The sequence below is a fragment of the Hylobates moloch genome, unplaced genomic scaffold (genome assembly GCF_009828535.3).
Source record: "Hylobates moloch isolate HMO894 unplaced genomic scaffold, HMol_V3 SCAFFOLD_7, whole genome shotgun sequence".
In the NCBI taxonomy this organism is placed as follows: domain Eukaryota; kingdom Metazoa; phylum Chordata; class Mammalia; order Primates; family Hylobatidae; genus Hylobates; species Hylobates moloch.
This window is the reverse complement of record NW_026652282.1, coordinates 46,992,471-47,010,495: the sequence shown is the minus strand read 5'-3', so window position 1 is coordinate 47,010,495 and position 18,025 is coordinate 46,992,471. Positions and strand designations below refer to the sequence as shown.

Sequence of the window (18,025 nt, the reverse complement as noted above, 5' to 3'; positions counted from 1 at the left end):
TTTTTTTTTTTTTTTGCCCTTGCTTACTGAGCCCCAGCTGTTTGCCACCTGCTTTGGCTGGTAGGGGCAGGGGAGTGTGGTCTGTGTATGCATGCAAGTATGAGTCCTCTAGCCCATTTTCTAAAAGTGTGTGTGCAGAAGAGGTAAACAGTTTTTCTTCTCTTTTACTGTCTCTTCCCCCCCCCCCACCCCACCCCATGTGTATGCATGAGTGTATGAACATTGATGTCTGGTGTAGTGCAAAGGCCTTGGATCAGAGGTCAGAAGACGTGGGTTCTTGGCCCCACCACTAACTCAGCATGTAATTTTGGAAATTTCACTTTTTTTCTCTGAGCCTCACTTTCCCCATTTATAAAATGAGAGCATTGGTTTAGGTTACTTTAGGTTCATTTCGCCACCCCATCAGGAGCCAGGGCTCTGGGAAGGAGAGGACTGCATAGGAGGTTGGAAAGGGGTGTTGGAGAGGGGGTTCTTCACAGCTGACCTTTGGGCAGGACACAGCAAGCTCCAACTTGGCAGAGCAGAGTGTCTCCCACTTTCATGATCTTTCCCTGACTTCCCTCCCCAAATCCTCCCATTCTTTGCCACCACAGTCAGGCATCCCAGCACTTACCCCCACCCCCTGGGGCTTCCTCCCCTGCCTCTTCCTGTACCAGGCAGGTGTATGAGAGAGGATCTACAGGAAGCCTTCCAGACTGGGTGAGTGATACACATACTTGCTCCCTGTTCCTTGCTCTTCCCTGCAGTGTCTATCTCAGGCCCTTTAAACTGAGAGAACAAACATTAAAGGCCCAGACCTTTACGTCCTGCCAGAATCGGAGCTGAGCTACCCTGCATGTATGCGTATTGTGAGGTGTGGTCAGCCTTAGATGTCAGGTCATAACGATGACTCCTTTGAATAACATTTTCATTTGAAAACTAGTTTTAATTTTCCATATTGGTCTGGCGAGGAAGCCAGGGCTAGAGTTCATATTTCCACCTCATAGATGAGAAAACAGGTTCAGAAAGCTAAAATCTCATAGCTAGTAAGTAGCGGATCTAGAACATGAACCCATATCTTCTGACTCTAGATCCTGTGTGCTTTCCAGTACTCCCAGGCCTGTGTGTCCTACAGCATGTGCCTAGGGGATAAGGAGTTAATGTGGGTGTGGAGAAGGTTTAGGGTCAACAAAACAGAGGCTCCATCTCTTAATTTCTTGAAATCCTGGCACTGTACTGCTGGGTGGGACTCAGGAGAAGTTTCCTAGGGCATGTGCATGGGGCCTTGGGTGCAGACTTGAGGGGCTGCTAGACTCTTGTGAGTTCTGGGGGGGGGGTGGGGGTGGGTGGTTGGGTAGGATGTTTGCAGGTTAAAGGGTCTGGAGTGGCTAGAGGTCTGGGAAGGTGCCAATGGGATTCCGAGCTGCTTTTGGTGACTTCCGGTCTTACACTATGCTGAGATAACTCAAGTCCCGTTCCCCTCTCTACCCTCTCAGGACTGGCAGCCACCCTTTGCTGTGGAAGTGGACAACTTCAGGTTTACCCCCCGAATCCAGAGGCTGAATGAGCTAGAGGTGAGAAGACTAGGAGCTGGTGGTGGGGTTGGGAGAATGTATACCTGAGTTCTAATACCACTTCCCTTATAGTTTCTCTGGCTGAGGTACTTTACCTAGCTAGGCCTTTATTCTCTCTTCTGTGAAATTGTATTACTTTAGTGTGCCCAGGGCGTGGAAGAAGCTTTGGAGCTCTAAATATAACCAAGAGCCAGGGGCATTTAGCATTTGTGATTTGATAGCCCAAAGGCTGGGGACATATATCCCTTTCTCACAAAGGTTTGCTACTTCTGAAGCTCCCCTGTGAACTAGCCTACCCTAGCTGAGTCAACAAAAAGGAAATATGGCACTGGCTGATACCCCTTCTTCCTTGGCCAGCTGAATGTGGCTTCATATACCCAATTCATCCACAGCCCTGTGCTTTCTACTTTGCTTCCATGGGTGCTTGGTAAGGTGGGAGTTTAGGTAGATGGGCAGAACAACACAAGAACTGGGCTTTGTGGAGGCTGGAATGGTTAGAGACTTGGCCAGGGGTCAGGCAGGTAGGATTTTCCTTCTCCCTTTTGTTCTGTACAGGAAGTCCAGGCCCTTTTCAAGGACAAGGTGGGGTTTTCCCTGCTTGAGAATGCCCTGGGGTAGTGAGATCAGGTTCCCTAAAGCCAGTTCCATGTAAGATCCTGGAGTTTTCCATGGAAGCTCTAGGTTAGGCATATGCTGCCACTCCCTCCCCCATTATTATGTACCCACAAATCTTAATAGATGTCCAAGGGGTGGGGGATTAGGCCTAGGCCCAGCTGAATACTTATACCCTAAAAGTTCACTTGTGTTCTAGACCAGAGTTCCTCAGCCTCGGCACTATTAACATTTTGGGAGGCTAAGGTGGGAGGATTGCTTGAGCCCAGGAGTTCAAGACCAGTTTGGGCAACATAGCAAGACCCCATCTCAGAAAAGAAAAATATATCTTGTCAGGTTTATAGGGGCACAGCTTGGGCAAGATGTTGCCTAGCATAACACAAGGGCAGGTTTTCTATAGAGGGAGTGTTGGCTAATAAGAAGGAGCAGGGATGAGGCCAACTTCAGAAAGCTAAGGGGCTGAGGTCGAAGGAGCACTTCCTTGCCCTTTGAGGGTTCTCACAGCCAAGGAAATGTAGGTTCTTTCCACAAATAGACCTTAGTTTTTCTCAACTATGAAATGGAAAGAACTGTCTTTGTTCCCCCTAGTGGGATCAGGGCAAGGTAGTGAATGGTAGTGACTATCTAGTTCTTCCAAGAACCAGGCCCTGTGACTGGAGTGAGGAGGTTATAGACTTGGGGCCTATGGGAGTCCTTCTTGGTTACTGAGATTTCAGGGAAGCATGATACATATCTTGTTCCTAGTCTCTTTGGACCACATTGGGTCCTGGGTTGGCCAGGTGCTAGTGCTACTCTGATATACCATCTCTTAGTTCTAGGCCATTCTGTCTACAGTTATAGCATGCACTTTCACCCTTTAGCCACCATGGAACAAGTTTGGTGGTACATAAGGAGGTGCATGTGCCCTTTTGGAGCTTGCTTTCTCTGAAATGTGCCTAGAGCTTAGATATAATTCTGAAATCTGCAGAGGATCTTCACTGGTCCCCTCATTAAGTCTACCCCTCTGGGGTAAGTGGACCGTGCAGTTATTTTCCTTTCATAATTATTAATAAAAGAAAAAAGGAGTCCACAGTGGGACTGATTTGCTCAAGGCAGCATAGCAAATCAGTAGCAGAGGGAGAGCCAAAGCTCAAATTATTTGGCACCAAAATATCTTGATGCTTGCTGTGTGACCTAACTCCTCTGAGCCTCTGTTTCCTCATCTGTACAGGAGATGATAATACTCACATGACCGTGTCAGGGAGATTGAGAGAGGACATATCTAAAGCTTTTGGCAGTTGTGACCCTCTCTATTGGGACCTTGGGCTTCTCTGATTGACTGGAAGGTGACAAATGAGAGAGGTGGCTGGGTGCGGTGACTCGCGCCTGTGATCCCAGCTCTTTGGGAGGCCGAAGTGGATGGATTGCTTGAGCTTAGGAGTTTGAGACCAGCCTGGCAACATGGTGAAACTTCATTGCTACAAAAAATACAAAAATTAGCCGGGCGTGGTGACGTGCGCCTATAGTTCCAGCTACTCAGGAGGCTGAGGCAGGAGGATCACTTGAGCCCAGGAGGTCAAGTCTACAGTCAGCCATGATTGCACCAAGCCGTGATTCCAGCTTGGGCGACAGAGCAAGACCGTCTCAAAAACACAAAAACAAAAGAAATGAGAGCGAGGCGGGGCTAAGCACTGCCTAGAGTCTGGGATCCGGTTCACTGGGAGAAGCCCTGGGTAGTGAAAGTGTGGACTGCTGTATTCCTCTGTTCTCCGCTAAGATTGGACCCAAAGATAGTGGTCAGTGGGAGGGGGTGGCCAGCCTCTTTGAGCCATTTCTTCTTCAGGCCCAGACGAGAGTGAAACTGAACTACTTGGACCAGATTGCCAAATTCTGGGAAATCCAGGGCTCCTCCTTAAAGATTCCCAATGTAGAACGGCGGATCTTGGACCTCTACAGTCTCAGCAAAGTAAGAACAGGTTTTTGTCAAGCACCCCTCCCACCGAACCCCAATATCCTTGGTACTCTGGGGGCCCCCTTAGTTTGGTTATTAGATCTTTAGGCTGCAATGGAAGGGGCACAGCTTGGTAGCACACAAGCTGTCATCAGAACATCTTGGAATCTTTTGCTACAATTTGAGGTTGGGATAAGGGGATAGCCCCCAGTGAAGTGAGGGACTAGAGTTGCCCTCATTGCCCTTTTGCCCTTTCTACAGGCCTACTCCCTCACATAAATACACATGGCACATCCATGTCTTTTCTTGCTTGTTTTTTCAGATTGTGGTGGAGGAAGGTGGTTATGAAGCTATCTGCAAGGACCGTCGGTGGGCTCGGGTAGCCCAGCGCCTCAACTACCCACCAGGCAAAAATATTGGCTCCTTGCTACGCTCCCACTACGAACGCATTGTTTATCCCTATGAAATGTACCAGTCTGGAGCCAACCTTGTGGTAAGGATGTCACAGTGGGGCAGGGTGCGGCTTTACCCTTCAGCATAGATTTCCACACTTGCTCTTAATGAAACTGGTTTAGTGGACTGGAGACCTGGGAGTTGGACTCTGCTCTTTCCTGGTGATGCTTATTCTCTTTCTACACTGCTCAGAGTCAGAGGTGCTGGAGTTATCTGTACGGCTAGCTTGTTTGTTATGTGACAAAGTTTTAACTGATAGAGAAATCAGAGAAGGGAGAGCTTGGGCTAGAAGGTGTGGGAAGAGATGGCGTCTGATTTAGTTGGGGAGATGGTTGATGGAGGAAGTGACTGGAAGGGAGGAGTGATACAAGCAAAGGCACTGAGAATTCCCAAAATGTGTGCTGGTGTCAGTGCTAAAGACCAGTGGAACAAGGGCTATTGGTGTGGGTCAGGTGAGTGGACCACAACTTTGGATGCCATTGGGTGAGGGTAGAGGGAAGTTCTTGCTTTTGCGGGCTGGAGTCCCATGTCCTGACCCTTACCCCTCACCTGTCCCCAGCAGTGTAACACACGTCCATTTGATAATGAGGAGAAGGACAAGGAATACAAACCCCACAGCATCCCCCTACGACAGTCTGTGCAGCCTTCCAAGTTCAACAGCTATGGCCGGCGGGCCAAGAGACTGCAGCCTGATGTGAGTACTCCCCTTCTTCGAACTTAGAGCTTTGAGGTGGAGGGAGTCCTCTCCTTCCCTCTGGCTAAGGCTGTGTTCCCTGTTCCACTATCCCTTCTTTTGTTCTCTGAGTTCTTCTGAGCATTAGTGTGCCTCTCTCTGGCTTCACTCTTGCTTTTTTCTCCCCTCTCAGCTGAGCTGCTGAGCTGGGTCTTGATCTGTTTGTGCAACCTCTTTTGTATGTCTGCTCTTGCTTGTTTTGTTCCTTTCTGGACTTACTCTGCTCATAGAGGTAGAACTCTTCTTTCTGTTTATACCTGTATCTTTTGTTTTGTTTTGAGACATAGGGTCTTGCTATGTTGCCCAGACTGGAGTACAGTGGCTATTCACAGGCTTGATCATAGTGCACTATAATCTTGAACTCCTAGGCTTGAGTGATCCTCTCGCCTCAGCCTCTTGAGTAGCTAGGACTACAGGTGTGTACCACTGTTCGCAGCTCCTTATAGCTATGTCTTCAGGCAGAAGCTTATGTGCCAGGCATTCTTGGCACTGGGAATACAATAGAGAACAAGATGGACACTGTCCCTGGGCTCATCGAAGCATGTAATTTAGCAGATCCTATTAGTCACTGCCATTTGTTGGTAATGCCAAACACTGTTAGCTTTTTCATATATATTGTCCCTAACCCCCCTCATAACTATAAGGGAGGAGGTAATATTCTCATTTTACAGTTGGGAAAACTGAGATATCCTGTCTTTTGTTCCTTTCCGAGAGAGGGCCGAGGAGGCAGCTCACCTACCCTCAGTCTCCAAAAAGCAACTCTGAGTTCTTGGCTTAGCCCATCTGTGCCTCAGCCCTCAGCATGAGATCAGGTGATATGTAGTCCGAGTTACTGTTCTTTTAGGATGGGACAATCTGCCCCAGATAGCAGTCTTGATTCATTTCCTTCTTTCCTTCCAGCCGGAACCCACAGAGGAAGACATTGAAAAGAATCCAGAGCTGAAAAAGCTACAGATCTATGGGGCAGGCCCCAAGATGATGGGCCTGGGCCTCATGGCCAAAGACAAGACTCTGCGGAAGAAAGGTAAGGCCTAACAGGCTGGGGTGGCCTCACCTGGGGAGAAAAGTCAGGGCCCTAAGTGTCCTAGACCTGTGTTTACAGCCATTTTTCTCTCTCCCAGATAAGGAGGGGCCTGAGTGTCCCCCCACGGTAGTGGTGAAGGAGGAGTTAGGTGGGGATGTGAAGGTGGAGTCAACAACGCCTAAGACCTTCCTGGAGAGCAAGGAGGAGCTGAGTCACAGCCCAGAACCCTGCACCAAGATGACCATGAGGCTGCGGAGGAACCACAGCAATGCCCAGTTTGTAAGGACCCAGCCCTGACTTCTTAATGCTCTGCTTCTCGTCCCTTCAATAAGCATTCCCCTGCATGGCACTGGACCAGGTCGCATTAACCACAAAAGTGGGCCTCCATGGGCCCTGCCCTCAGGTAGCTCACTTAATTGGGGAAACAAAGCCAACTCACATGGAACAAAGAGCAAGAAAGGGTGATCAAGTGCTGTCAACATGAAGTGCTGGAAGGGTCCAGAGAAGGAGCCTCACTCTCCATTGCTTCAGGATAAAGGCTAAGCTCCTCATTACCATGCATGATCCAGTCCCTGCTGACCTCTAGCCTCATCCCCCAGCACTGCCCACCTCACTCCTCTGCTATAGCCACACTGAACTCCTTGTAGGTATGTTCATTTTTCCCCATAAGATGCAGTATGCTCTTTCATCCCTATCCTTTGCACATGTTGTTTCTTCAGTCTGGAAGAGATTCCCCCTGTGCTCTGCCCTGTTGCCACATTTTGTTTTGCCTTCAGGTTTCAGCCAGTTTCAGGTGTCACCTTTTCAATGAAGTCCTTTCTCAAGGCCATCCCTGCTTATCTCCAGCTGCTTTGAGTGCTTCCTTCTCTAGGCTCCCACAGTTCCCTTTATGGACCGCTTTTGGCAATTTTTAATTTTTATGAACACATGTCTCTAGAGTACTGTATATACTTGGAAGGTTACCATGTCTTGTTTTTGTGCTAGAGTCCAGCGTAGTTCTGAACACGGGTTTAGTAAGTGTTTATTGGATGAATAAAAATGGGAGGATTCAAGACTGGATGATAAAAGACTGCTCTTGCAGCTCTACCTGCTTATTTGGGGAGATGGTACATACATGCGGTTGAACTCCAGACCTAGCATGACTAACCTGTACAGGGCTGTAAATCATTCAGCCAGCAAACACAGTGGATTTCCAATGGAGAACTTTTGCTCCTCTCCCCTGGCAGATTGAGTCATATGTCTGCCGGATGTGTTCTCGAGGGGATGAGGATGACAAGCTCCTGCTGTGTGATGGCTGTGATGACAACTACCACATCTTCTGCCTGCTGCCTCCTCTGCCTGAGATCCCCAAGGGTGTCTGGCGGTGCCCAAAGTGTGTCATGGCGGTAAGGCCTCCCCACTCCACATCTGCCTCATAGGGCTTCCTTGCCTTCCTTCATCTGGACTTACTAGGGCAGCCTCTTAGCTCAGCCATAGTCTTAGGTTTTGGGTCTCTGTGGTGGGATTAGGCTGGGCAGAGCTTTGGGAGAAAGGAGCAGGAGATTCAGCCTTTGCTTCTGTCCTCTAAGAGCTCCCAGACCACCTGGAGAGGTAAGCATCATAATTAGACTGTATGTGGTGACATATAAACAGAGGCTAAATTGTGTGTTAGAAGCTCTGAGATATAGAAGTTCAGAGGAGAGGAAAATGGCTAAGGGTAATAATCAGGGAAAATGTCAGAAATGAGACTTGAAGGATAGGAATATTAAGAAAAAAATGTTCTTTCAATTTCTGAGTTTTTGTTCTTTTTTTTTCTTTTTTAGAAAATTTGAGGCCGGGCGCAGTGGCTTACGCCTGTAATCCTAGCACTTTGGGAGGCCGAGGTGGGCGGATCGTTTGAGCCCAGAAGTTTGAGACCAGCCTGGGCAACATGGCGAAACCCCGTCTCTACCAAAAAAGATACAAAAATTAGCCAGGCATGGTGGCGCATGCCTGTTGTCCCAGCTACTCGGGAGGCTGAGGTGGGAGGATCGCTTGAGCCCAGGAGGCGGAGGTTGCAGTGTGCCAAAATCATGCTACTGCACTCCAGCCTGGGCAACAGAATGAGACCTTGTCTTTAAAAAAAAAAAAAAAAAAAAAAAAGGCATTTTGGAAAATAGTCAAATTACTTGTCTTCCCACCACCCGGTGATAACCATTGTTAATAGTTTGGTATATTTTTTTCTTATCTTCCTGCTGTTACTTATATGTAACTAACAAGTTTGAGATTTTGTTATATATTTTCATTTGTTACTTTATAACCATTTCTCTATATTATTAAGTTTAATCAAGGTCTGGAATTTTTTTAGATGGTGTATCATGGGTATAATATTTATTTAGTTGTTTTCCTCTCGTTATATTTAGATTGAGGCAGTGCTACAGGCTTTAACTAGAGAGGTGGGTGGCTGTTCGGGACTGGGAGGTGGAGGACTAGCAGGAACAGAGGTATAGCAGGAGAGCATGCCTACTGTGGGTATAGGGGCGGTAAGGAGAGCAGCTGAAGCAGCAGTAAGGGCCAAGCAGCCAGGAAGTTGGGCAGGTACATTTCATGAACTTCCTACCTTCACCCAAATTCTCAGTGCTTCTACATTTCCCTCTGGATTTCTGGAGAGCAGACATTCGCCTTATCTTAGGGACTCAAATGTGGTTGTAGAGACCGGGTGTGCACATGCATACATACACACAGACAGACATACACAGATGAGGAAAAATCAGGGCAGTGCATATTGGCCTTGGTAGTGGTGGAGATTCTAGTTGGGGAGGAGTTTGGACACCAACAGTAACAAGACTGTCGACTCTACTTGACTCTCTTCTATAAGTGGTTGTAAGTCACTGGACCAGATGGACATTTATTTTTTCAAACATAAGCATGGTGTGTGGCTGATTTTGGGGTACATATCGTTCTCATCTAAAATAATGAACATAGGTACAAAATGAGGTAGACCCACATCCTGTCTTCTGAGACAGTCTCAAGAACAGGATTAGTGGAGGGTTCGATACTGTAAAAGCCAGTGTCTTTATTTTCCATCTTTCTTTCTTTCTTTTTTCTTTTTCTTTTCTTGTGACAGAATCTTGCTCTGTCGCCCAGGCTGGAGTGCAGTGATGCCATCTCTGCTCGCTGCAACCTCTGCCTCCCGGGTTCAAGCGATTCTCCTGCCTCAGCCTCCTGAGTAGCTGGGATTACAGGCGCCTGCCACCACGCCTGGCTAGTTTTTATAGTTTTAGTACAGACAGGGTTTCACTATGGTGGCCAGGCTGGTCTCGAACTCCTGACCTCAGGTGATGCACCTACCTCAGCCTCCCAAAGTGCTGGGTTTACAGGCATGAGCCACCATGCCCGGCCCCGTTTTCCATCTTTCAAGGTACTAGAATATTCAGTGCCATTTTCCCAGCCTTATAGTTTTAGTCTGGGCATAAAAAACCTTCTCTAAGCATCCTGCATAGAACCACATTTTAGAGGCTGGGCGTGGTGGCTCACGCCTGTAATCCCAGCACTTGGGAGGCCAAGGCGGGCGGATCACAGGGTCAGGAGTTTGAGACCAGCCTGGCCAACATGGTGAAACCCCATCTCTACTAAAAATACAAAAATTAGCTGGGCGTGGTGGCGGGCACCTGTAATCCCAGCTACTCGGGAAGCTGAGGCAGGAGAATCGCTTGAACCTGGGAGGCGGAGGTTGCAGTGAGCTGAGATTGTGCCACTGCACTCCAGACCGGGCGACAGAGCAAGACTCCGTCTCAAAAAAAAAAGAATCACATTTTAGCTAGAGAGGAAAAATGGTGGCAGAAGAACACAGGATAGCATATTAAAGTCAGAGCCATTTAGATAAAGTCCTAAAGGAAGAAAAGTGCATGAGATGACTCCCTGGAAGTTGTGAGACTGGAATTGAGTTTTGAGGAACCAATGAAAGAAAGTGGAAAAGGACATTTCAGTAGGGAGGAACTGAGCAAAAGCATGATGGGGAATGAAAAGACTAAGCCGAAGTGGTAAGAGCAAAAGGTACAGCTGTGAAGTAAGGCCTACCTCAGGGGCCTTGAGTGCAGACCTAGGGCTCTTCTCCCTCCCTACCCCTTATATTCCAGTTCTACTTGGGAGGATTCTTCACCTCTTTGCCTCTGTTTTGGTGACATGTTCTCCTTTGGGTTTCAGGAGTGTAAGCGGCCCCCAGAAGCCTTTGGCTTTGAGCAGGCTACCCGGGAATACACTCTGCAGAGCTTTGGCGAGATGGCCGACTCCTTTAAAGCTGACTACTTCAACATGCCCGTGCATGTAGGTGATGGAGGGCTGAGGTAGTGTTGGGCTAGGATCATAGGTGTTGGTGCCAGGTGGTCTCAGCTCACCTGGGTCAGTGGGTCCAGGGTGTGATGGGCCATGATCATCTGCTACCTGTCTTCCCCCAGATGGTGCCCACAGAACTTGTGGAGAAGGAGTTCTGGAGGCTGGTAAATAGCATTGAGGAAGATGTGACTGTTGAGTATGGAGCTGACATCCATTCCAAAGAATTTGGCAGCGGTTTCCCTGTCAGTGACAGTAAACGGCACCTAACCCCCGAAGAGGAGGTGAGTGGATGATTCATGGTTACGTGTCAGCTGTGTGAGCTTAGGCAAATCATTTAGTATCTGAAAAACTCAGTATCTGTAAGATGAGGATAATTATGCCTGTCTTACGTAGCCATGAGATTTAGATGAGATGAAAGAAAACAGTCTGGTACCTGGCATGTACAAACATGAGATGGGTTCTTTCGCCTCTGTGAGCCCATTTCCTTATCTTTAAAATGGGGATAATATCTACTTTGCAAATTTGTTATAAAAATTAAGTGAGAAGGTATATGAGATCCTGGCTCATCCAAAAGTAGTGTTCAGGGAGTGGGGTTTGTATGCACAGGAGAAAATGAGGGCCTAGTTGTGCTTCCAAGAAAGGGTACATTTTGATCCGGAACAGGATTTTTTTAACTTGCAGGTATTTTGGTAGATGGATATATCTGTAAACTTCGCAGAAATTGAAGTGAATAGAATTGAAATTTTGTGTGTATGCTTTTTGGTGGAGAGGTAGGGAGAAAACCTATATGTTTCTTAAGATGTTTCAAAAAAGTCTCTGACCTCAAAATTAAGGTTCCCTAGGCTAAAGAAAATGACTTAAGATCTCAGTTCCTTAGCATAACCCTCATGCCCTTTTTACAAATACCTGACCTGGCAGGAGTATGCTACCAGTGGTTGGAACCTAAATGTGATGCCGGTGTTGGAACAGTCTGTACTGTGCCACATCAATGCAGATATCTCTGGCATGAAGGTGCCCTGGCTCTACGTGGGCATGGTCTTCTCAGCCTTTTGCTGGCATATTGAGGATCACTGGAGTTACTCCATTAACTACCTCCACTGGTGAGTGGGACCCTGGGGAGCCAGGGAATCAAGTCAGTGTGGGCTCCCTGCATGACTAAGGTGTGATTTACTGTGTGTCCCTTTTCCACTTGTGCAGGGGTGAGCCAAAGACCTGGTATGGGGTGCCCTCACTTGCAGCAGAACATTTGGAAGAAGTGATGAAGAAGCTGACACCTGAACTGTTTGATAGCCAGCCTGACCTCCTGCACCAACTTGTCACCCTCATGAATCCCAACACCCTCATGTCCCATGGTGTGCCAGTGAGTACCCAGGCAACAGAGACAAGCGGCAGGAATGATTTAGTGGTGTCCTTTGTGATGGTGGTGGTGGTGGTTGTCATCTAGATTCTGCCCCTGCCCTTTCTTCATTGCTGTTCTTAATTGGACTACAGGTTTGACTACTCTAGTAGAGACCCAAAATAATAGTGATTAGATGCACCGTATGATGGTATACCCTCTGGGCCATGTGTTTGAGGGTAACACCTACGGGGTAGCTTATTATCACATCTACATTCTAGCCAGTGGAAGAGGGAAATGGGGAAGTGCAGGGCTAGACAAATCTTTTAAAGGCACACATCATTTCCATTCATCTTCTGTTAGTAAAAACTTGGTCATATGACCACATCTAGCTGCAGGGAAAACTGGGAAATGTAATTCTTATTTTGGATGGTCAAGTACCACTTAAAACTGGAGGTCATGTTGTTATGACAGAAGACAAGAATGAATATCAGGGTACAACTAGCAGCCTCTGCCATACTTTGTATACTCTTACCCTTCTCAGAGCAATGGATAGGTCTTTTTATTTAACGGGTCAAAAGTTGAACCCAGAGTTCTGGTCTATCCTCTGTGTACTTCTCTCTTACCTTTTTTTTTTTTTTTTTTTTTTTTTTTTTTTTTTTTTGCCGGGGTTTCGCCCTTTTCCCCCGGCTGGGGTGCAGTGGCGCAATCTCGGCTCACTGCAAGCTCCGCCTCCCGAGTTCACGCCATTCTCCTGCCTCAGCCTCTCCGAGTAGCTGGGACTACAGGCGCCCGCCACCACACCCGGCTAATTTTTTGTATTTTTAGTAGAGACGGGGTTTCACCGTGGTCTCGATCTCCTGACCTCGTGATCCGCCCGCCTCGGCCTCCCAAAGTGCTGGGATTACAAGCGTGAGCCACCGCGCCCGGCCCTCTCTTACCTTTTAAAACGTTTTGCTGGGTATACAACGTGGCTTACCTGTGAGAGACTTTATATTCCTGGGAATTTCTAGCATTGATTAGCATCAGCCAGTTTTCTGGTGTGGATCTTAAAACAGCTTGATCACTAGTCCTGTAAGAACAGGAATTAGTAGATCCTCTATCTCTGCTTTAAGTATTATTCGGGGCTGCTACTCTTCCCTACACCCTTCCACGCTCTTTGGCCTTGGACACATTAGCACTTACTCTAATGCATGAGATAGTCAATAAATATTGAATTAATGTCTCCTTCAGATATTCCTAGATATCTGTACAGTAGGGCTTTGGACTAAGTCAGTGGTTCTCACCTGCATTTCTTTTTGCCTTCTCCTTGTTTTGGTATACTATATGCCCCGTGAGTAATATTTTTTTATTATACAATTTAGTGATATTTAACCAAGGACTTGGGATATCTAGGGAATTGGACAGAAGAAGGTGTTCTATAACAGTTCAGGCAATCTTCCTCCACTCAGGGAGTTATCCTTTTCTCTCTCTACCTCACCCCATTTAAGGATGATGATCAAGGGCTTGAGTTCTGCTGCTTCACAAGTAGACATGGGGTCTGACTTTCCTTAGACTTCTCTCTTCCTGACCCATAGCACAGCATCAATCCTTGTCTATAATGTCATGGAAAACTGTAAAAGAGGATTCTCTTGGCCAGGCACGGTGGCTCACACCTGTAATCCCAGCACTTTGGGAGGCCAAGGCAGTCAGATCACTTGAGGTCAGGAGTTCGAAACCAGCTTGGCCAACACGGTGAAACCCCAGTCTCTACTAAAAATACAAAAATTAGTCAGGTGTGGTGGCGCACGCCTGTAATCCCAGCTACTCAGGAGCCAGAGGCAGGAGAATCGCTTGAACCCGGGAGGCAGAGGTTACAGTGAGCCGAGATTGTACCGCTGCACTCCAGCCTGGGCAACATAGCGAGACTTTGTCTCAAAAAAAAAAAAAAAGAGCCGGGCACAGTGGCTCATGCCTGTAATCCCAGCACTTTGGGAGGCTGAGGTGGGTGGATCACCTGAGGTCAGGAGTTCGAGACCAGCCTGGCCAACATGGTGAAACCTCATCTCGAATAAAAATACAAAATTAGCCAGGCGTGGTGGCACATGCCTGTAGTCCCAGCTACTGGGGAGGCTGAGGCAGGAGAATCACTTGAACCCAGGAGGCGGAGGTTGCGGTCAGCCGAGATTGCGCCATTGCATTCCAGCCTGGGCAACAGGTGCGAGACTCTGTCTCAAAAAAAAAAAAAAAAAAAAAATTCTCTGAAGGATTTGGGTAGCTAAGAGGCATATAGATAAATGTGTGTGTGTGTATATATATATGTATGTGTGTATATATATATGTATATATGTGTGTGTGTGTATATATGTGTGTGTGTATATATATATATATGCAGAAGGTCATGGAGCTGTTTACCTCTTTTTAAAAAACTTTATCACAGACTCCAAAATATGTGCTTTTTGCTTACACCTCCACAGCATTTCTCCTGCTCGTGGCTCACCATCTTCTCTGGCCAGCTGCTACTTTACCACCCAGCCCTCTGTCTGCCCTGCCCTTCCTATAGGTAGTTCCCAGCATCTCCAGGCCCTTTGGACTTGGCAGTATCCCCTTAATCCAAGCATCTGTGATTTTTATGTTCTCATGCTGGCAGGCTGCAGTTTAGCCAGCTGGAGCTCCCCCAGAGGTATCTTTAGCTCCCTGCCCCCATCACCCCGCCTTCCCCTTTGATGGGAGAAGGCCATTTCTTTTTATAGATATGTAATGTAAGTATTCTTTTCTTTTCTTTTCTTTTTTTTTTTTTTTTGAGACAATGTCTCGCTCTGTCACCCAGGCTGGAGGCTGGAGTGCAGTGGCACAATCTCAGCTCACGATCTCAGCTCACTGCAACCTCCTCCTCCCGAGTTCACGTGATTCTCCTGCCTCAGCCTCCCGAGTAGCTGGGATTACAGGTGCCCGCCACCATGCCCAGCTAATTTTTGTATTTTTGGTAGAGATGGGGTTTCACTATGTTAGCCAGGATGGTCTCGAACTCCTGACCTCAGGTGATCCACCCGCCTCAGCCTCCCAAAGTGCTAGGATTACAGGCGTGAGCCACTGCGCCCGGGCCTATTTTCATTATAAAATAAACAGCCCTCTTTCCAGAAAATGGAAAACAGAAAGTTCGCCCTTATTCTCTCCACTCTAAACATCTAAGCATTGTTATGTTTCCATCTGTTATTTTTCTATGTAAAATTTGACATAGCAATAATTAGTGTATGGTTTTTATAATCAATTTGGTAAGTTTATTGGTCTAGAACTGCACTGTCCAATTTGGTAGCCGCTAGCTACATGTAGCTATTGAGCACTTGAAATGTGGCTAGTCCTCACTGAAATGTGCCGAAAGTGTAAAATGCATGTTGGCTTTGAAGACTTAGTACGAAACAAAGAATGCAAAGTATCTCACTTAATACTTTTGTGTGCCAATTACACATAGAAATGATAATATTGTGGATATGTTACGTTAAATAAAATATATTTAACTTAATTTTACCTATTTCTTTTTACCTTTTTAATGTGGCTACTAAAGATTTTTTTTTTTTTTTTTTGGAGAAGGAGTCTCACTCTTACTGCCCAGGCTGGAGTGCAGTGACGTGATCTCGGCTCACTGCAACCTCCGCCTCCCAGGTTCAAGCGATTCTCCTGTTTCAGCCTCTCAAGTAGCTGGGACTACAGGCATGAGCCACTGTGCCTGGCTAATTTTTGTGTATTTTTAGTAGAAATGGGGTTTCACCATGTTGGCCAGGCTGGTCTCGAACTCCTGACCTCAGGTGATCCTCCTGCCTCGGCCTCCCAAAGTGCTGGGATTACAGGCGTGAGCCACTTTTTTTTGAGAAGGAATCTCGCTCTGTTGCCCAGGTTGGAGTACAGTGGTGCAATCTCGGCTCACTGCAACCTCCATCTCCCGGATTCAAGCGATTCTCCCGCGTTAGCCTCCCAAGTAGCTGAGATTACAGGCATGCGCCACCACATCCAGCTAATTTTTGTATTTTTAGTAGAGACGGGGTTGTACCATGTTGGCCAGGCTGATCTTGAACTCCTGACTTCAAGTGATCTGCCCGCCTCGGTCTCCTAAACTGCTGAGATTATAAGCGTGAGACACCGTGCCCAGCAAAAGAATTTAAAAGTACCTGTGTATCTAGCATATTTCTCTTGGACAGCACTGGTCTGGAATGATTTTCACTTTGTTACTATATGAATTGTAACCATTTTTTAAAGTTTTATTGAAGTATGATTTGCTACATACTGTAAAATTCACCCATTTTAAGTACACAATCCAGTAAATTTATGGAGTTGTGCTACCATCTCTACAATCCAGTTGTAGAACATTTCCACCACCCCAAAAAGATCCCTTATACCTATTTACAGTCACTCCCCTTTCCAGCCCCTAGTCCCAGTCAACCATTCATCTGTTTTCTGTCTATAAATTTGTCTTTTCTGGACAGTTCATAAAAATGGAATAATATGTGGTCATTTGTTTCTTCTCTCACTTAGCATATTTTTGGGGTTCATCCACATTGCAGCATGTATCAGAACTTTATTCCTTTGATGGCCCAGGAATATACACCAGTTGATGAACCTTTTGGGTTGTTTTTACTTTTTGGCTATTCACAGTTGTCATTTTTAACAGCTGCAGAATGTGAGGAGAACTTTTCTAAATAACCACATAGGAAATAGTAAAGTGACATTGCCAGAATCAGGGTGCAGGGTGAGACAGAGTTATGAGCATCAAGTTCTACTCCTGGCTCTGTTACCTGAGGCTTATCTGAGACTTAGTTTTCTTGTCGATAAAATTAAGGCTGGCATAGTAAGACCCCTTCTAATTAATTAATAATAAATAAAATTAAGCCTGGGACTAGATCATTCAGTGAATGTTGCTAGAGCTCATTCTGTGTGCAAGGCCTCTCTGGTCAACACTCAGAAGGCAAATAACCCAGTGCCTGCATTTGTGTATGCATAGCTGAGTGCTGGACAGAGGAGTAAATAAGTGGAATAAAGCATTAAAGGCGCTGCAAAAGAGCAACAAACTAGGGCATTTAGGAAGCGGGGGTTATCAGGAAAGGTTTTGTAGGAGCAGTGATCCCTGAAAGAAGAGTAAGAGTTTACCTGTCAGAGCTGTGGCTTAATCATGTGGGCATGGGGATTCCAGTGAGGGGCTCTCAGCTGAGGCATTACATGGTCAAATTTGCATTTTTTGGAAGATAGTTCTGGCAGTTAGTAATTGAGGCCAGTGCAGTAATACAGGTAAGAAAGAAATGCTGATGTTGTCTCTAAGTAGAGATAGATTTGAGAAGAAAATATGATGGAGGTGGGAGCTGATGCATGGTCCAAATAAATGTGGAGATATGTTTATGAATGGGAAGATTTAATATTGTTAGGATGTTAATTCTCCCCAAATTAATTTAGACTCCTGGCAGAGGAATCATTGGGTTGAAGGGTTCTTGATATACATTAGCAAATTTGTTTTCCAGAGAGTAGAATGTATTGATTCCCTTACCGGCACTGTACCTACTTCACTGTGTCTTCACCAAAATTGAATGTTTATGTTAAAAAGCTTTGTGAGACTTCTCAGTAAAGATGACAGATTAAGCATACACATGGCTACTTCCATTCTGTACTGAAACTCCACAAAAATTATATAAAGGGATTTTTTAAGGTAAAAAAAATTACAGAGATGGAGAATACGAGAGGAGACAATGATAAAATTCTTGAAACTAGAAAACATAGATGAGAAAACTGAAACATAAGCCAATACTGAGGACATCTTGAGAACCAACTCAATTCATTCATACCTCAGAATCCCCCAAAGATTTGTTATCGGTGGCACCAGGCATTCTAGGGGTAAAGATGGATGGGGTGAAAATAAGGATTGGTTCATGTCTATATAAGAAGCTGTGAGGGCTGGGTGCAGTGGCTCACGCCTGTAATCCCAGCACTTTAGGAGGCCAAGGCAGGTGGATCGCAAGGTCAGGAGATTGAGACCATCCTGGCTAACACAGTGAAACCCCGTCTCTACTAAAAATACAAAATATTAGCCAGGCGTGGTGGCGGACGCCTGTAGTCCCAGCTACTCGGG

At 46.4% G+C, this 18,025-nt stretch overlaps 1 protein-coding gene across 9 annotated transcripts in view; it reads left to right on the top strand.

The window, feature by feature from the left end:
* Positions 1–18,025, top strand: part of KDM5C (lysine demethylase 5C) — a 57,041-nt gene that overhangs the window by 7,829 nt on the left and 31,187 nt on the right. For 4 of the 9 annotated variants that reach the window (XR_004370512.2, XM_058441395.1, XM_032756994.2 and 1 more), the window contains exons 2-12: positions 1,476–1,553; positions 3,988–4,110; positions 4,418–4,588; positions 5,108–5,242; positions 6,182–6,305; positions 6,403–6,584; positions 7,532–7,690; positions 10,470–10,589; positions 10,721–10,879; positions 11,517–11,698; positions 11,796–11,958. Coding sequence is in view for 7 of the 9 variants with exons in the window: in XM_058441395.1 (XP_058297378.1) it covers positions 1,476–1,553; positions 3,988–4,110; positions 4,418–4,588; positions 5,108–5,242; positions 6,182–6,305; positions 6,403–6,584; positions 7,532–7,690; positions 10,470–10,589; positions 10,721–10,879; positions 11,517–11,698; positions 11,796–11,958 (1,596 nt within the window). In the remaining 2 variants the exon portion in view is untranslated. Of the gene's footprint in view, positions 1–593; positions 700–1,475; positions 1,554–3,987; positions 4,111–4,417; positions 4,589–5,107; positions 5,243–5,937; positions 6,094–6,181; positions 6,306–6,402; positions 6,585–7,531; positions 7,691–10,469; positions 10,590–10,720; positions 10,880–11,516; positions 11,699–11,795; positions 11,959–18,025 lie in introns of those variants that run through there. The other 5 variants (XR_004370513.2, XM_032756995.2, XM_032756993.2 and 2 more) reach the window with 3 other exon arrangements.